General features: G+C 47.4%; 1 protein-coding gene across 1 annotated transcript in view; it reads right to left on the reverse strand.

Moving 5' to 3' along the window:
- Vangl1 (VANGL planar cell polarity protein 1) overlaps nucleotides 1-19,020 on the reverse strand; it is a 41,627-nt gene that overhangs the window by 17,052 nt on the left and 5,555 nt on the right. The window contains exons 2-3 of the mRNA XM_038311180.1: nucleotides 16,793-16,931; nucleotides 10,929-11,536 (exon numbers count right to left, since the gene is read on the reverse strand). Coding sequence (XP_038167108.1) covers nucleotides 10,929-11,536; nucleotides 16,793-16,931 — 747 coding nt within the window. The remainder of the gene's footprint in view (nucleotides 1-10,928; nucleotides 11,537-16,792; nucleotides 16,932-19,020) is intronic.

The raw sequence follows: 19,020 nt of genomic DNA on the forward strand, positions 1-19,020 counted from the left end.
TGAATGGCTCTGAGAAACCCAACATAGTTTCTCAGACGGTTTCCTGAAATCTGCATCTGTCTGGACCCTCGGAGTGTGACCTAATTGGAGATGGCATCTTTGCAGGTGTCACAGTCACGCAACCTGGTGTGCCTGACAAGATCTAGGGAGGCAGAAGTGGGAGTCGTGCACCTCAAGCCAGGGAGAGCCAGGATGGTTCAGCATACTGTACCAGATGCAGGAACAGCTGAGGAAGGGGTTCCCTCAAAGCCTTCAAAAGGAGCGAGGCCCTGCCAAGATGGAGACCACAGGTACTGAGACACCAAAGGGAGATCTATAGTCCTAGGAAGCTAGTAAGAAGATGGATCAGGAAAGAAGGGGAAGCTAGTCAAGGGTAAGAGGGGAGTGAGCTCGCTGGTAGCTCAAGTTCTGCACAAGCGCGAAGGGAAACTTAGGCACATTGAACAACAAGAGAGCACCAACACCAAGACTACCAATAGAAACGTCGACTGCATCCCCCATCACCTACTTTTTAAGTTATGGCTGCTGCAGGGGCTACATTTAAGGGCTCACACTCAGGTCTCTTACAACAACACCAAAAAAAAACGCAGGGATCTCAAGTTCAAGTTGATTCCGCTGTCTGTCTAAACCTCCCAGCCAGGGTAAGACCTCTGTGGTTAATATTGACAGCAAGCTTGAAAGGACCTGAACATCACTTTGGAGACAAAGCTGTGAGAAAGGATCTAAGTTAGGTTAAGGGAGATGGGAAGAGCCGCACACAAAGGAGTGGATGCACTATGACCAGCCACCTCGGGATCCTGCTGCCACAACTCCACAACTCTGGGCTGTATCCTGAGCCCATACAAAGCCTTTCTTCTGTAGGTATCTGACAGCAACAACCGGACAAGTAATGAACAAAACTGCCAGTGTCTCCTACCCCCTGCCCGCACCATCATTCAGCCAATGGCCAGTTCTCCCCAGCAAAGTATATATGAGAGCAAAGTTCTCCCCAGCAAAGTATATATGAGAGCTGAATCAGTCTGCATGCATGCAGTTTACTAACCCAGAGCTCTAGCAAGACACAGCTGGGGCCCACTTGCAGCCCTATTTGTGAGTCCCAGAGAAGCAAATAGAATTAGCCCCCGAGTGCTGCTGCTGCCTCAGCCAGGCACAAATAGTGTTTACATTTCCAGACCCTCTGCCGTTTAATTAAGATGTTTGGATTTGCGAAGCTAGTTTGCGATCAAGTCCCACCCAGTTAACAGGCAGCACACAACCTTGAAACTCAAGAGAAACAGAAGGGCAAAACTGGAACTGGCTTATGTTTATTATCCAGGAGATAGAGTGAGCTTTCTGGGACAAAGCATCTTGTGGCACATTTCTGGGACACAGGCTGCCTGCGATCTTTAACCACCAGGCTGGCACACTACAGATCCCAAAGAGGGAAGCCGATCAGTGGCTTTGGCGGGCTGGTGAGGCTGCAGGGAATCCCAGTCCGTCGCTGCCTGGATTCACAGAGGATCCAAGTCTTCTAGTGCAAGCAGGTGGAAGCTTTGAATCAATAATCACAAGCAGCAAAGTGTTGTTGGCCTCCACACTGACTACCAGAGCCGAGCAAGACTCACAGATAATTCTTGTCCTTAGTGAAGGAAGGGCGAGCCAATGAGAAGCCCGGGGTACTGAGACTAGACCGCCAAGACAGAACCAATAGAACTGAGTCACCACGGCATGGCCTCCAAAGTGCAGGGTAGGGGACACCTTGAGCACTTCCCCACGCATTTACTGTTGCCATGTTAGTTTATAATGAAAGAGAACTCTGAAAGATAGCCACTTTTGTACCGCGAGTGGAGCCACACACAGAGCATGCGCACACTGGGAACGGCACAAGAAGAGACCAGCTTGTTCTGGTCTCAGGAAAGAAACGACACGAAGCGGCCACGGGCGTGCACCCTCCCTGGTCAGCACGCATGATCCTATGCCAGGCTCTGAATGTAGGGAGGGCACTGATAGACATTTTCCTTCTGAGCCTCTGATGCGTCACAGCCAGAGCAAGGGACACTGGAGCCCTCTCGCATTTGGTACCCACGAGACCTGTTCCCATAGAGGAAAGCCCCATGGCCCTGCCACTAACTCCCCAGAGGGCTGTAGCTCTGCCTCAGGCTGTAGCATAGAACCCCACTATGCCGGGGCGGTGGTGGTGGTGCACACCTTTAATCCCAACACTCAGGAGGCAGAGGCAGGTGGATTTCTGTGAGTTCGAGGCCAGCCTGGTTTACCAGAAATAGTTCCGGGATAGGCACCAAAGCTACACAGAGAAACCCTGTCTCAAAAAACCAAAAGAACCCCATCACACTGTCACCTGTATTGCCAGTCCCGTCTGGGCCAGAGTCCCGATCTGGAAACTGGCTTTCCTTCATTTGACACATTACTGTGTGAATCACACAAAGACAAAACACCAGAGACCCCAGGATCAGAGACCAGGGCCTGCCTAGCGTGTCTGAAAGCAGCCATGGCAGAGACTAAGAAGGCCTACAGACACAGCTGAGAGGCTCTGCTGGCCTTCCCATCCCACCTTCCTCAATCGGCACCCCTAGCTTTAGGAAGACGATGGGAGCCCAGGCAGTAAGTCTGGGCTCCAACAGTTAACAGCTACCCAATGGAACCTGTGACTGCAAGACAGGGCCAAGCTATACCTGGAACGGAGCTGAGTGCCATCCAATGAGTCAGAGGGCAGAGGCGCCAGGCACCACTTCCCTTCTCGGCGGTGCCCCGACAAGCACAATCACACCTGTATTTATGGGTGAGAGCTGGAGTGTGGGACCAACCCACAGGTGCCCTTGAGGGAAAGGGGTGGTGTCCTGTTCAGGAAGCACGGCTGTTTCTCTTTAGGACGGCTACCTGCACCAGCATGGTTCCCCAGGAAGGTTGCCTATACTCATACTGTCCTGGGAAGGTTCTCTACGCCAGCATGGGTCCCAAGGAGGCTATCTACGCCAGCATGGCCCCTGAGTAAGCTGTCTACACAGCGTGGCCCCCAAGTAGTCTGTCTACACCAGCGTGGCCCCCAAGTAGACTGTCTACGCCAGCGTGGCCCCCCAAGTAGCCTGTCTACACCAGCGTGGCCCCCAAGTAGTCTGTTCTACACCAGCATGGCCCCCAAGTAGTCTGTCTACACCAGCATGGCCCCCAAGTAGGCTGTCTATTGCCAGCACGGTTTCCAAGAAGGCAGTTCATGGATCATACGAAAATACCGGTTGGCCTCCATACAAACATGGTCCGCACGAAGGCCTTCCACACCAGGATGGGTTCTAGGAAGGCATGTATAAGCATAGCCCTTAGGAAGGCATTCTCAACTGCCACAGCCGCCCCCACCCCCCACAAGGGAGTGGAAACCAGCTTCCCTTCCGTGGGCACTGTGCCCTATGAGAGGTGAGTCCTCTCGCCTTGCTCAGCATGAGGCTGTGGGCAGATGCCGTGCACAGCAAGCCACCCCAGCTGTGGCAGCTGCCAGAGAGCAGCTGTATAAACACAGCGCCACAGTGTCCAGAAACTTACACTCCCATTACAGCCACTCTTAAGAGGCACCGCAGCACCAAACCACAAACGGCAGCTCTGAGGCTGCCTCTAAGTTCTCCTGCGGCACGGGTTGCACGGACCCCGTACCCGCCAGTCTTCAGCTTGCATTCATGTTTAGCCGTTGCTTTTTTAAGGGAGTGGGCATGGGGACTGATGAAATATCGTTATTGGAAAGTAGTTCCAAGTGAAAACACTCACAGTTTCTATATGAAACCACGGTAGTAATAACATGAGCCAGGGACTGCAGTAAGCATTTAAAAACACTCCTGGTGTCAGGGCCGTTGGCTCTGGGTCCTCAGTGGCCTCCCAAGACCATTAGTGCTGGTCCCTAGTGAAGAAGGGGAGGCGGGTGTCAGCTTCACGACTGAGCCTGACCTGCAGCCTGAAAGGCAACTTGTTTACTATAGGAGTCAAGAGTCAGGGACACAAGCCTTCCCAGGTTGCCTGACTCTCCCTTTCTTGTTTTAGCTTGAAAGCATAGAATTTGCAGGGAAAGCAAAGCCCCTTACTCAAGCCTGGAAGAGAGTGGATGAGCCACCCAGAGGACAAGACCAACCCTGTTTCATTAGGGACAAAATGTGCTTATTGACCCCACAGATTCCTGCGTTTTAGTGTCAAAAATTGCCAGTTCTGATAATAATCCCATCTTAGCTTTGCCTATGATAACGTGGATGAGCCCAGGTAAATTACACGACATAAATCGTTTTCTCACAGTTTTGAGACCTGGAAGCCAACATCAAGGTTTCAGTCAATTCGGTTCCTGTGAGCGCTCCTATCCTGGCTTTCAGATGGCTGTCTTCACTCTCTCACATGGCTTGTGTTTGTGTGCACTTGGAAATAGAATAGGGTGTCCTGGTATCCCTGTGCATAAGGATGTTAATCCTATCTAGATTCTTAGTTTATGGCTTCAAATGAGCCAGTTATTTCAATAGAGCTCATCTCCACATACTGCCACATTAGGGGCAAGGGCGTCAACTGTATGTGTGAAAGAAGGAACATAAAACCACCTTTTCAACAAAGTCATCCAACAGCTGTATATAATTATAATCATATATTCCTATGATTTAAAAAGCAACCACTTCCAGAACCACTTCTTATAAAGCATTGAAGGTTCTCTGGTTAGGTACCAGCCCTGTGACGAAGAGATTCATGTTCACTGGCAATTTATAAGATACTCATAGTGTTACTGAATGAAGCATTGAAAAAGACAGAATCTACAGGGTGCTTGCTGCGAGTTGCATGGACATTCGTGCTTTCCTTTTCTCTCTTCCTGACGGTGATTATCAACAAGGTATTAATATTTGTGCATCACCCCAGAGAAGCACTTTGTCCCCACTTGTAACCTACTTCTAGTCCTTTAAGATACAGAAATTAATATCAGAGCTATATGCAATATAAAGTCTAGCAGACTGGGAATGAGGAGCCTGGGGTGGTAGGTGTTGACAGGATCCAGGAGATCCTAGGAGATAAACCTGTAAGAGATTATTTTAGACGGTTAGCGTCTGAGCAGGGCTATGAGAGAGGGAGTAGACTGGGTTAACGAAGGGCTGGTGTCCTGGGCTTGAAGAAAGAGAAAGTGAGCTGAGCACCAGCGTCCATCTCTCTCTGCCTCCTGACTGTGGACGCCATGGGAGCACTCCCCTCAAGCTTCCTGTAGCCATGACTACCGCCACCATGACTGACTACTGCTCAAAACTGGACCAACACAAACTCTTTGAATCTGGGCTTGCTTTCACCAAGGAGAACATACCAGAAGTGGTGCCAGGCTGGTTCTAGATCTCAGCTCTCCATACCTGAGAACTACTTGGGATATCTTTTGAATCCTTGAGCTGCTATTGACATCTAGATACTGATGCAGAAGCAATAAAGAGTCCATGAGGGGACGGAGAGTGTCCTCAGGATATGCAGAAAAAAAAGCAAGGCATAGCCATGCTGGCTCATATGTGTGGCATAATTGCACAGGGACCCAGGCAGATCTATGGAAGAACTATCCAGCTGAGCCCAACCCATGCTGCAGAATTGTTATAAATAAAATGGTGGTTGTTTTAGGCCAGATATTACACAGCACCCAGGGCAAAGGCATCCTGGAAGCAGGTAAAGTAGAGAAGGTAAAAAGGGGGTCCAACTAGAGCCTCAAACACACTGGGGCAGCCCCATGGCCCAGCCTTTGCCAACTGGTGAAATAAAGGACTGGTGGAGCCAAGGGACCAGAGACAAAAAGCCAGCCTGACATCTGCATCCTCTCCACTCAGCTCCAAAGAGCCGGACTAATAGCAGCAGCGCCCATGGCATCAGCTAACACCTTCCAGGTATACACTAAGCCCACACAGGGTGCTTGCAAGTCCCTCATGTGCTCTTATAGCAGGACCGTGAACGTGAACAAAAACCTCTATCTAGGGCCAGTACCAGGAGTGGTTAAGGTCATTCTGAAACCACACCATCGGGCTCAAATGTTGTCTCTTGTAACATTAGGTTGGGCACCATTCTGTAACAGGAGGGCCAGCTTGTTGGGGGTTTCTGTCCTCCCCACCAGGTCCCACAGACAGTAAGCCCCAAAGAATCACATAGAGATCTCTATAGTTATAAAACTGATTGGCCCATTAGCTCAGGCCTCTTATTAGCTCTTATCACTTATATTAACCCATTATTCTTATCTATGTTAGCCACATGGCTCAGTACCTTTTTCAGCAGGGTAGGTCACCTCCTGCTTCTTCAATGATCTGGGCAGGAATCTGGGAAGCATGGGCTTCCTCCTTCCCAGCATTCTCCTGTTCTCATGGCCCTGCCTCTACTTCCTGTCTAGCTGACTGGCCTATATTTCCTGCCTGGCCAATTAGCGTTTATTTAAAATATGATTGACAGAATACAGACAATTCTCCCACACCAGTCGCTCACCAATGACAAATGCCTCCATGCCTCCGTCTCCTCATCTACCAATGAAGAAGACAGTGCCTCCCCCACAGGACTGTCCTAAAAACTGAGTTTTGCATTCGAAGCTGAGAAGGCATCTGACTGCTGAGAGCCAGCTAGGTAGCTGCTTGCTGTCAACTACATCAGTGCCTGTTCCAATATTTACTGAGTTTTGCTTTAGAGATTTCAAGACACAGAAAATATTGATGTTATTAAAGGTTATTTTAAAACCTGTCTCCCATATTCTTCTGTGTTACTCCCCTCATAAGTCAGCTTTTAAAAAAATACATTTCTAATAAAGCTAAAGAAAATTTATCAAATCACTGTGTAAATTGGGCCAAAGAAGTGACCAGTGGAATGTGTACAAAAGCGGCTGACACAGACCTCCACACCCACCTCAGGTGCCACAGAGAACATAGGTTGTGCTGCCTGCCAGTGACCGTGAACAGGTCCCTTAACCTGCCCTCAATGGGAAAAGCTGTATGCCAGCGTCCCACCCACTCTGACCCCCAGAGGTGAGGTAAATTAAGCAAACATGAAAAGCCCTTGTGGCTCCTGAGGCATCAGTTAAAGGTTAGTTCACATCTTACATCTATTTATGGAATTTCACACCCCACAACAATGATCTCTCCCATTTCGGAAGGTTTTCAAATAAACCCCAAACGATCCCTGCCCACGAGGGAAGCCACAGCCAGGGCCTTTCACGAGGGCTAATAAGACCGATTCCTTTATGAACCTGAGGAGGAGGCATTCTTTTGAACACTCTCAAAAATAGCTCAGCCCATTCAGGAAAACCACCTTTGAACAGGGAAGAAAGAGCTCCCCATCGCTTCGAATGAAGCGCAATAGGTCACTCTGTGCAGCAAAGGCTTTGCATAAAGGGAAAACGGAAGGGCCTGGGTTCGGTTGGGCCTGGTGAAGACCTGCTATTCTGACGTACGGAGCTTGCTTTGTCCACCCTGCTCCCAGCTCCCCTCCCCGTCTTGAAAATTCATAAAAGGGCTCAGAAGTTATATTTCTGAGCCCAGTGATTGTTCCAGCCACTGCTGGGTTTGGACTGGATTTAGCCCACGGATCAGCAGGCCATAAGACCTGCACAGTGCCAGGGGGAGGGGCCAACCCTGCTTGAGCTCTCTGAGCCTGATTGTCATAGGACACCTAGCCCTGACCAAGGATCTATCAGAAGGAGAGACGGGACACCTCTCCTTCCACCTCAGAATTCAGAATCACCATGTAAGGGACAAAAATGCCCCGATAAAGGAGGGGGAGGGAGGAGTCACAGGGAAGAAATCCCACTCAAATGCTCCCCTCCAAGCCTGGCAGAAACATGCAGTTTTCCTGGACTGTTTATTAGCAGCAAGCCAGGAGCCACAGAGCAGTCTGGCTTCTCCCACCAGTTCTGCCCCTTACCCACATAGTTAAGCAGTGAGATACCAAAGCTGCTTTTCAGTTTCTGGGTTTTTTTCCCTACTTTCTAGAGGCTGTTGCGTTGGCCCCTTCCATAAGCACCCAGGTCCCACGTGCAGTTGAGGTCAACCTGTCTCAGAGCAGGGTGGGAACCCAGGAGGAGCCATTTGTCCTAGCAGCCTGGACTGGCCTACGGTGAGGAAGAGTTCACCCTTCCCTGTGCATGTGGGAATTACAGTACTCAGAAGGAAGGCCGAGAAGCAAAGCTGTTTCTGGTCTCACTCACAGCCTACGGCTGCCACACTCCCAAATGCTGCTCACCTGCTCCAGGACCACAGTGTTGACTTCAACAAAACTCGCCTCGGAGCCAGACTGTTTCCCAACAGGCTTTGTAGCTGCCCTGTCGGAAACCCCTGCTCTCCTGTGCCCCAGTCCCCTAGCTTCAGGCCCGGCACAGCGACTGCCCACTTCAAAGCCATATGCTAGTCTCTTTTATATGCTAGTCTCTTTCCAGGTGCCTGGGAGCTGCAGGAAACTCTGGGCTTGGGCTCTGTAAGGAATCATCATGGAGGTCCCTCTCGAGTACAGAGAGAAGAAAGTTCTCTAAGGTCCCACCCAATGCCCCAGTGACTTACTTGCTTCCGGAGCTTTACTTGCACTCTTGGAGGATTTGAAACACCAGCGTACGCTGCACAGCTCACTCATCCAAACTGAAACTCCTCTGAGAATCAATCATGGTGGCTGCAGCCTTGAACACTAAACCAGTTAGTCCTCAGGCAGTACGAGCTGAGCCAGAGACATGGATGCGAGTACACGCCAATGTGACATTGGTAGGACCATGGGATCTGACTCTAAACTGGGGCTGGGCCACCTCTGTGGGCAGCCAAAACAATGACAAAGCCAGTTCTTCTGGTAGCCACTAAACTGTCCTCACCGGTGGGTCCTGGCTGCTTTGCCATGTGACATGCATCAGCATTTACTGCTCAGAACAGTGAAACTTTAAAGCCAGATATCTAAGGTAGGTGATTTAGTTATTTTTCTATGACTGTGAAGAGACACCATGACCAAGGAACTTTATAAAAGAAAGCATTAATTTGGGGGTTCACAGTTCCAGAGGGTGAGAGTCCATGATCATCACAGCAGGGGGCATGCAGCTCAGAACTCACATCTCCCCCAGGCAGTGGCAGAGAGGAGAGAGAGATGGTTGGAAAGCCGTGGGTTTTGAAACCTCCAAGCCACCCACCCTCAATGACACTCCTCCTCTAACAAGGCCACACCTCCTAATCCTTCCCGAACAGTTTTACCTACTGAGGACCAAGCATTCGACTATATGGGCATTTATGGGGCTTATTCTCATTCGAACCACCACAGTGGATCACTCGCCCAAGGACCACAGGACTGCCAACTGTGTGCCATGCTCCATGCCAGGCAACAAGGGCACCAGAAGGAATAAGACACGGCTTGTAGTCTCAGAGATCACAGTTTACGGAAGGAAGCAAACAGAAGAGTAAGCTGCTACAGGGAAGGAGAGATGTCATAACTGGATCATTACTTCAGCCCCAGGACATGGGGGGAATCCAAATAAGGCAGACATGCTATGTTGTACAAATTACTTACACCCTCTATCCCTAGTTCTGTGTCCAAAACACTGGGATTAATAACATCACAAGGTGTCACAGTGGTAATGGCATAGAGTGCTTACCTTCCTTTATAAAAACAAACAAACAAACAAACAAACCATTCCCACCCTTGGAGTTAACCATGAAATAATGCACTAATATAAATGAGTTTTAACCTTTCCTTTTCCTTGCACAGACATTTATAAATACTTAACCCGTATACATTTGTAGCCTTTAGCCGGAGACTCCTTTTTTTTTTTTTTTTTTTTTTTTTTTGAGACAGGGTTTCCCTGTGTAGCCCTGACTGTCCTGTCCTGGAACTCACTACATAGACCAGGCCAACTCAGAGTTCTGCCTCCTGAGTGCTGGGATTAAAGGCATAGGCCACTAACCCCAGCCAGAGGCTGACACTTTTATTAGTCACTAGGGTGACTACACAACTGATTGACCAAATCAGATTATCTCTAAAAACGGAAGCAAAAAAAAAAAAAAAAAGAGCTACTAATTCCACTGAGGCTCTTCTAGAGTAAACCAGAATGTTTAAAACATGGTATTATAGTTTTGAATACTGAGTTCAGGGGTATTAAGTATATTTGCTGTACAAAAGTGATATATTTCATAATGATGCCTTAGATCAAATATGTCATGTATTTTAACCATACTCATTCCCATAATACCCACAAACCTCTCCTATTCCTCCTTCTCCCCTCCTAAACCCCCATTTCCCTCTGTTTCCCTCCTAAGTAATTTCCTTCTACTTTCATGTGTGTGTATGTGTCTACACATCATACATATATATGTACACCTATAAAACCTACATTCTATATGAGAGAAAACGTGATTACCTATTTTGTAGGTCTAGCTTACTTTTGCTTAACACAATCATCCCCAATTATGTCAATTTTCCTGCCAGTGACATAATTTCATTCTTTATAACTAAATAAAATTCTACCATACACACACACACACACACAGACAGACACACAGACACACACACAGACACACACACACATATACACACAACACCCCATTTTTTTATCCATTCATCTGCCAGTGGACAGCTAGGATGATTCCAAAACTTGGTATAGCAAGTACCTGAAGCATCATTTTGGACAAAATGGTATAGTCACCTTATAGTCATCATCCATAAGCCAAGTTTTCAGGCAAGGTAGGTAGCTGTCACTATGCCTATCTTTTCTCTGCTACTTTGGAAACTGCCAGAGGTAGGGAATGAGTCCGATAAAACCCTGAACACAGTCGAGAGCCCCAGTGTGAAGGCATGGACACCCCTGACCTCACACAGCCCCTACTAGAGCCAGAGAGTCTGGCCCCAGTTGTAGCATTTCTCCCTAGGACTGCATCTCAGCCCGGCCGGACGAGGACCAGCTGTCTTCTAGTTATGGGTCATCCTTTTCACTCGGTGTGCACGCCCCTTACCTCAGGTGTCCCAGGCTGTAGAACCGGGACTCTCCATCGGTGGAGCGGACCACCTGCAGTGTGAACATAGGTTGCAGCTGCCGCAGCTCCAGCAGCACGATGGCAAGGTAGTGGATAAAAAGCAGCGCATCCACGAGGGAGACCGCGTATTGCACTATGTCCTTGTAATTCTGGTCCCTAGAGTCCAAGATGCGGACCCCGTAAAAAAGCCAGTAAGAAACCACGAACAGAAAGATGAGGACCAACAAAAGGGCTCGGAACACAAATACCCGCGGCACATCTGCTCTTTGCTTGCGGAAGAAGAGGGCCCAGGTTCCGATGAGCAGAATAAGCAGCTTGAACGATACAGAAATGAGGAGTCCCTCGCAGATGGCGCCACAGGGTTTCAGCTCCTCCCTCCACAGGATTGGGGGCAGCAGGATGAAGGCGATGGGGGTGAGGAACACCAGCAGTCCAAGGAACGCAGCGACAGTAAGGCCCAGATAGCGCTTGCAATCCAGCCCAACGCTGTCCTCCATGTCCTTGCTAATCCTGGCAATGTCCTCTTGGGATATACTGTGCTCTGAGGTGCCCGTGATGGCTGTGGTGGTCTCTCCCCAGTTGTCATCCTGATGGCAGAGGAGACAGGGAGAGGAATTTGTAAAAAAAGCCATAGCAAAATAAAATAGAAAAGAAAGACACTTCAGTTACCTGACTTTCTCAGATGCGGAAATAGAGGAGTCAGCTTTTCATTTTTACAACTTATTTTTATTGTATGTGCATTGGTATTTTGTCTGCATGGGTGTCTGTGTGAGGATGCCAGATTCCCTGGAACTGGAGTTACAGACAGTTCTGAGCTGCTAATGTGGGTGCTGGGAATTGAACCTGGGTCCTCTGGAAGAGCTATCTCTCCAACACCTAGAATCAGCTTTTAATACAGGGACATTTTTAAACTTTAGCCATTTTCACTGACATTTTCAAAATAGATTCTCTATTTGTCCTTTGAACACAGAAAACACAATCTAACCTTTGAATCTGTTTGGGTGACCCATTGCTGTGATACACTGTCATCCCTCAGGCTGGAAAGTTCTGAGAAGCCCAGGGGCCTGGCCTTTCTGCTCTAACTTGACTAGCGGTTGTTAGACTAAGCTGCGGTGAAGCTGCTACAGGAGAGTACCCACCACTACACACCAGTGCACCCCGCCCCCTGCTAAATTCTAGGCTTACAAAGCCCAAATCTCGCCTCCAGCAGCTCTGCAGAGCAGAGGGCATAAAAAAGAAATGCACATCACACGAGTTCAAATGCACCCACAGCGGAATCACACATTATCTAAACTTCTGTATGACATTTATAGGATTGACTTCAGTGAGGAGCAGCATTAAGAATGACAACCTTTCTCATTGACTAAGGAAAGAAAATCCAAAACTCTATCTGTGGCCAGATCAGCTCAAAAATTCTTTCTAAAACATGTTTTCATGATAAACTAAACAGCAAGGGTGTAGGAATATCGGGGCATGGCGTGTTAGTATGGTTATTCTATCGTTAACTCCATTGCTTTCTTCCTTTAAACTTCTAGGTAGCTGCTAGTGGGAGCACTTGACCTGTTCATTCATCGAGAGTCTGTTAAATACTTCCACGGTTTTTCTGGCAACTAGGACTCCATCTCAGGGCACAACAGAGTCAGGAGGCACCAGAGACAATGTGAGTTCCACGCGTTATGATTTTACTGGAAAAACTTAAGTCTTACACAGTATCAAAGTGGTGGAACGAGGACATTAGCTTGCGACAGGTGGAGTTTCAGTGCGTGGATAAAATGGCGGCATAATCACTCGTGACCAAACAAACCATGTTCTCACCCATCCGTGGATCCTAGCAGTGAATCTTTGGATTTGTGTGTTTCATTTGGAGTACCCATCAGAGAGGGACCACTGGTGGGGAGGAAGAAGAAGAAGGATCTTAAAGGAGTGGGTGTGCAGGGCACAGGCGATAGGAAGGGGAGAGGGGAGATGGAAAGGGAACTTTAAGTGGGGGAGAATAACTATTATTTTATAAACTTCACAAACATGTATACTCATATAAAAGAGTTTAATTGTAATCATCCTACACAAGGCATCAAGCTCCTCCCAGAAGCCACAGGTTACCAAATAAAAAGCCCAGTGCAGGGTGTGTGTGCCCAGCAGAAGCTAATGGTAAGACCTTACTGCTAAAGACATCACATCCTTTGGTCATAGGGAATGGGAAAACCAAGTAGGCACTGACAAAGAATCTTCCTCCCTGCTGGCTAGTTTTTCTAGTACAGAAGATGCTGTGCAGGCAGTTGGGGAGTTGGGGAAGGGGGGGGGGACTCATCGGTAGTTTGACTCAGCTGTGAACTCTCTGAGCTATAACAACCAGTGTAGGAAGAGAGGCCCATGGCCACAATAGTGACGTGAATGCCATGATAGTAACCAACTGGTTTCTGATTGGATTAAAGCCAATGTGGCCAAGAACCCATGGTTGGGGAGGTCACAGACCTCAAGGGGACACCACTGCCATTATTCTGCTAAACGGACGTAATATCAAAGTATCTTCTAAAGTCGCATCTCTTTACCTCTCAGATCTCATAGGAAGCATGTGTGTGTGTGTGTGTGTGCACGCGCACACACACGTGTAGTGGATGGCAATTAACACAGACATTCAGAACTAGAGCAAAAACAAAATGTGCCTCAGTCACAAACAGGACATCTGTATCATACCCCTTCTGTGTGAGGCTCAGGGACCATTGCAGGAGAGGGGAAGCAAAGGCTGTAATGGCCAGGAATCAGGGAGAAAAAGGATGGCAGTATCTCTGGAACATGACAGGACCCTGTACTCATGAACTCACAGAGTTGTGGTTGCCTAGACAAAATCAAGCCAGCCAACATTCCAGTACAGAGCAGGCAAGGAGCTCACGAGTCCCCACTCCTAACTGAGGAGCTCTTGGCAGCTAATGGATTCTGGAGGTGAGAGAGTCAGTTGTTTGTTTCAAGGTTTGGCCCATGGTAGGTTGAAAACACTCCAGGGAATGACTCACACAAACACATATCCTGGACTAGGTAAATTCTTTAAAGAAGAAGATGTATAGTTGGGAGGGGTGAGAAGGTGAGAGTGGATGTGGGCAAAGTTATTGGGAAGAGTGAATATGATCAAATAAATTGTATGCATGTGTGAAATTCTTAAAGAATCAATAAGAACATCACATTTAATTTTTAAAAGATCCAGGCTAAGAAATGATGCTTTATAATTAAAAAATCATAATTTATAAACACATCAGCAAATATTAGGGGTGGGTAGTAAAGATTTTAATCTAGGAACACATAGGCTATCAACTTGGGAAGTCAGAGGTATCATGGGGCATTAGAGAAATGACCACAGACAATGGCCAGAAGCAGCCAGGCACTGCTGGTGGGGGTTTAAGATGGTTTACCACTGCCAGAAATCGGGCCTGACACTTTCACAGGAATTTATATATGTGTGTGTGTGTGTGTGTGTGTGTGTGTGTGTGTATTTAACCACATGGCCCAGCAATTCGACTCCTAGGTTTTACCAAAAGTTAATAGAAATATGTCCCCAAAAATACTTATAAAAATATTCCTAAGAGCTTAATCCACGATAGAATGTGTATACCTCCAAGGTCCACCCGCCAGCAGAACAGATAAGAAACTGGTCAATTCAATGGAATACTAGTCAGCAAAAATAATAAAGGGTGAACGGTTGAAACACATAGACCATGGATAAATATCAAAATCATCATGCTGAGTGGGGAAAAACTCATATGATTCCAATTATATTCAACTCTCCAACAGGCAAAACCATTCACTGAGATGGAAATCAAAATAGCAGTTGCCCTGGAGAGGTGGGGATGGCGGTACGAATCAACTAGGAAGAGCCAGGAGAATTTTCTGAGCCGAAGGGTGTGGGTTCATCTGTTGCAACTATCAAAGTATGCCCTTGAGAACGATTTGATTTCTGCGTGTGAATTTAGGTCAGTTAAAAGAAAAAAAAATACACCAGCGGGAGAAAACAAAGCACAAAGACATACAACTTGCTGCAATAGAAGACAAGTTCCCAGGCTGTAGGAAACAGTTGGCCTTGGAGTACTGTCCCGGGGAAGACAAACGCTGGATTCTGCACATGTGACTGATAGCCCTGCTGAGGTAACCAGTATGGATTTTGTTGTGTAATTGACACTGCTCTGACTCGGCTGTGCACACAACTTCCTGCCAGTGAGTGGCTAGCTAAATGCCTGTTCATTTTACAAACCTAAAAAAAGAATAGCTGTATAAAGGCGTCTCTCAAATTTGAGGTCTTCAGGGAGGAAAAATGCATCTGAACGTCACTAATTGAAATCCCTAGATTTTTGGTGGAGACGCTGAGGCCAACAAGAGTTGTAGTTCCCAAAGTTAACATGGCTACTGAAACACACAACCTCCTAAAGTCTTTCCCATCACACCATCCTGCTGAAAGCATCAACAGCTTCCCAGAGAGCTCAGGGTACAAAGAAGGAAAAGCCTACACGGTGGGTTACTGGCACCTCCAAATCCACTTCTAGGGGAAACTGACCCGTGAGGCTTTTAAGGATGATCCAGTTGTAAGACTGACCACATCCATCCATCATCCAACTATCCATCATCCATCCATTCACACACACATTCACCACCCATTTATCCATCCATCCATCCATCCATCCATCCATCCATCCATCCATCCATCCATCTGTCCTCTTAGAACCAAAGCAAGCAGGAAACAGTATTAAAAGAATTTTCTCGCTACCGAACAAACCCCACATTCTGTGGGGAAGCATAGTTACCAGTCTCAATGGCATCTGTAGCCTTGAAGGGATTGTAGTTTCAGGGTTCCTATCTGATTATGAATGCCTATCTGTGGGTACCTACAGGTGTGCATGGGTATATGCTTATCTCTGTTCCTCTATCTTTATGGCTGTGTATTCGTGCATTGCTTTGTGTGAGGCAAGGCTGGGCATGCAATATTTCAGACGTGGGAGGGGGGGGTGTGTGCAAACATACTTCTGAGTATAGCTCAGATGGTTATTTAAATCAAGTAGGCTGCCAGACAGTAGGGACTCCAGAAAGATCCCACACACTTTTTAAAGTAATAAAGTATTGATATTTTAAAATTGGTTGACTTCATATGAAGTCCTAAAGCTAACATTTCTGAAACAGGCCAGGTCTAGTAAACCCGAACTCCTGCAGTCCTGAGAGGCAGTGGTCTGGAGCAGAGAAGCTGTTGTGTCTTGCCAGAGGAAACCCCTTCTCCAATTTGTGCCAGCTCCAACCAATAGCCTTGACATTAAGGAGCCCCAAAGACCACAGCTACTAACCCCAAAGTTTGCTGAACATATTTCTGACCCTGATCTTTGACTCTAGTTATCCCATTCATTCAGATTTCTATGCTTGCCATCCGAGAGCTGAGGACTTGATTTCTTCATATTCCAAGTTTCTAGGCTGTCCTCTCTCGTCAGTATCCAGCATTCCTTGGGTGTTTTTTGGGGAGGGAGTTTCCCGCCCTCTTCAGTTCCATTCCATTTTGGAATGAGTCTCCAGGGACTCTTGCCTGGAACGTTTCCCATTGCTGACCTGTCATCAGCCAAGCTGGCTTCTTCCCAACATCATTCAAAGGAGGCTACCAATCACACTTCAGAAGGACCCCAAGCTGCCCAATGATAGGACATGTCTCTTAGACCAGCAAGAAAACCATAAAAATAGATAAACTCATTAAGATGTTAGAAGAATAAAAATTCAACACCCAAGAGAACTTACTGCAACAAGACTTAGGAAAAAAACGTTTGCGGAGGGGAGGCGGGGCTGAGTGGCAGCCTGCCCACAGCTGTGCCTTTGATCCTTACCTGAACTTCCTCTGCGCCTGTGGGGGCAGAGTCATTTGCCAGCAGGGGCTCTCCAGTGGGAGCCTGGATAGTGACAGACTTTTCTGACCCTCTGCCATCTTTACTCCGTGGAGATTTGTGTCTTTCTCGTGTTCTTTCCCTGGGGAGAAATCCAGTAATCAGATCTCAAGCTTATGCCAAGTTCATTACTCTCTAGCTCACCAAAACATAAATTTTATTTTAATGTTAGGGAAATTCTATGCCTATACCTATACCCCACCCCCACCTGTACACATGGCATCCGTTGCTACCCATCCCCACAGCCTGCAAGGAGTAAGATTATCTTGAATCCCCTACTTAGTATTTCCTTTCTGCCAATTTAAAACCCAAAACAAAGACTTGGCCACTCCTCCACCAACAATGATCACATTTTTTTTTTCGGAGCCTAATTTTAGAAATACTATAGCTGAGGCATATTTTACTATAATAATTACTCAGTTGATTTGGTTATCATTTGCCTAAGCTAATTAGAAATGCTTTTTACTGGAAGAACACTGCGTCATATCTAAACTTTGGTCTGGCCAAAAAAAAAAAAAAAAAAAAAAAAAAAAATCTGGGACACGATGTCACCCTATACTTTGGAAGACAAGGATAGAAGAAAGGAAATCCTAAACCTGGACAGAGAATCATTTATTTACTTCTCATTCTTACAAACTCAACATGAAAGCCATTCCTGTAGGTTTTGGCTGAGCTCAAAGACACCCATAGGAACAAAGAAGGCGAACCAAATGACCCTTGGTGGGGGGGGGGGTGTCTTCAGGCCACCTGAGAAAAGCAGGCTTTCCACACTTGCACCCCAGAGGGACTTTGTGGGTGGTCCTCCAGAGACAGTGGGAGGGCACCCTGTTGTTAAGTCTTAAAACTACAAAAGGAATCGGCCACAGTGGCCAAGCCCTAGAGGTCACAAGCTGGTCAATAAGCGGTGGCTCAAAAGCAGCCCTGCAGTGGCCAGCATCCCATCCGGGTTTCCTTGGCCTCCGGTCCCCATGTGCCATTTGACAACAGCCTTTCCCACTGCCACCTCTCCTCATACCCAAGGTTTCCCATTCTGTGTGCAGAGCCAGTTAGCTCTCGATCTGCCCATGAGATGTGTGACCTTGCGCAGGGTACTTGACCTCAGTTTCCCTTCGTGGGAAACAGAATGGGGGCCATGAGGATGCCACACAGACAAGGAAGTGTGTGTGGAGGGAGCACCCAACATATAGTGGCCATTATTAGCCAATGGCAACAACGGAGTCTGGACCTTGGGACAGAGAGCATGCCGCCCTGAAGAAAGGGGCGTAAAAGAGCCACGAGCAGCACGCTACCAAGCCTCTTCCAAGCCTCTTCCTCACTGAACATCTATCTCGTGTTAACCTACTACTTAGCAACAACAACCAAACCCTAAAACAAAACAACGGAATGTCAGAGCTCTTGGCAGACTCCTATCTTGGGAACCCCTCCCTTGGATAAGCAATGGACAATTCCTCCAAGGAACAAAGGGTTTCCCACGGCAGGCAGTTTTCTAGCGACAATACCTCCGTTCTTAGCCTGTCCAATAGAAAGAGAAGTGCTCTGGTTAGCTGTGTGTGGTTCGAGTCAGGCAACCAAATAAGCAGGGGATCTAGCTCTTAACACAGGGCTATGGGTAATGCGGCCAGCTTCCCCTGCTCTGGCCCAGCCACACAGCATTTGTGGAGGGCTTGACTGGATTAGCTCCATTCAACTCTAACAAATGGTTCTGAGGCCAGTATTACTGTCCCATCTCACAGATGAAAAAAATTGAGGCTCAGGGAGTTTAAGTGCCTTCCAGAAGTTGTGGTAAGGAGCAGAACAGGAACTGAAGGCAAGTCTGTTGTCACTATGTCTATTCAAAGCTACTACGTTATACTGTTTTGGGGGAACAGTGAGATTTTTTTTTAAATCAGCATAAATAATTATATAAAACAATGGGATTTTACTATGACACTTTCCATATATAAAGATAATGTACTTTGATCACATTGACCCTCTTCTACCTTCTTTTCCTCCTCCCCACTGGTTCCCTTTCTCTTCCTAAATATCCGAAATCTGGAGATTTTATAGCGTAAATATTCTTAGCACTCATGGTCACATCCCCATGCAATCACACTGCTGGAGCTGTGAAACCAGCCTTTGAAGCTAGCATTGGTGGTCACCATTGGCCGTGACCGTCAGTAGCCTTAGCCGTG

The sequence above is a fragment of the Arvicola amphibius genome, chromosome 14 (genome assembly GCF_903992535.2).
Source record: "Arvicola amphibius chromosome 14, mArvAmp1.2, whole genome shotgun sequence".
In the NCBI taxonomy this organism is placed as follows: Eukaryota; Metazoa; Chordata; class Mammalia; order Rodentia; family Cricetidae; genus Arvicola; species Arvicola amphibius.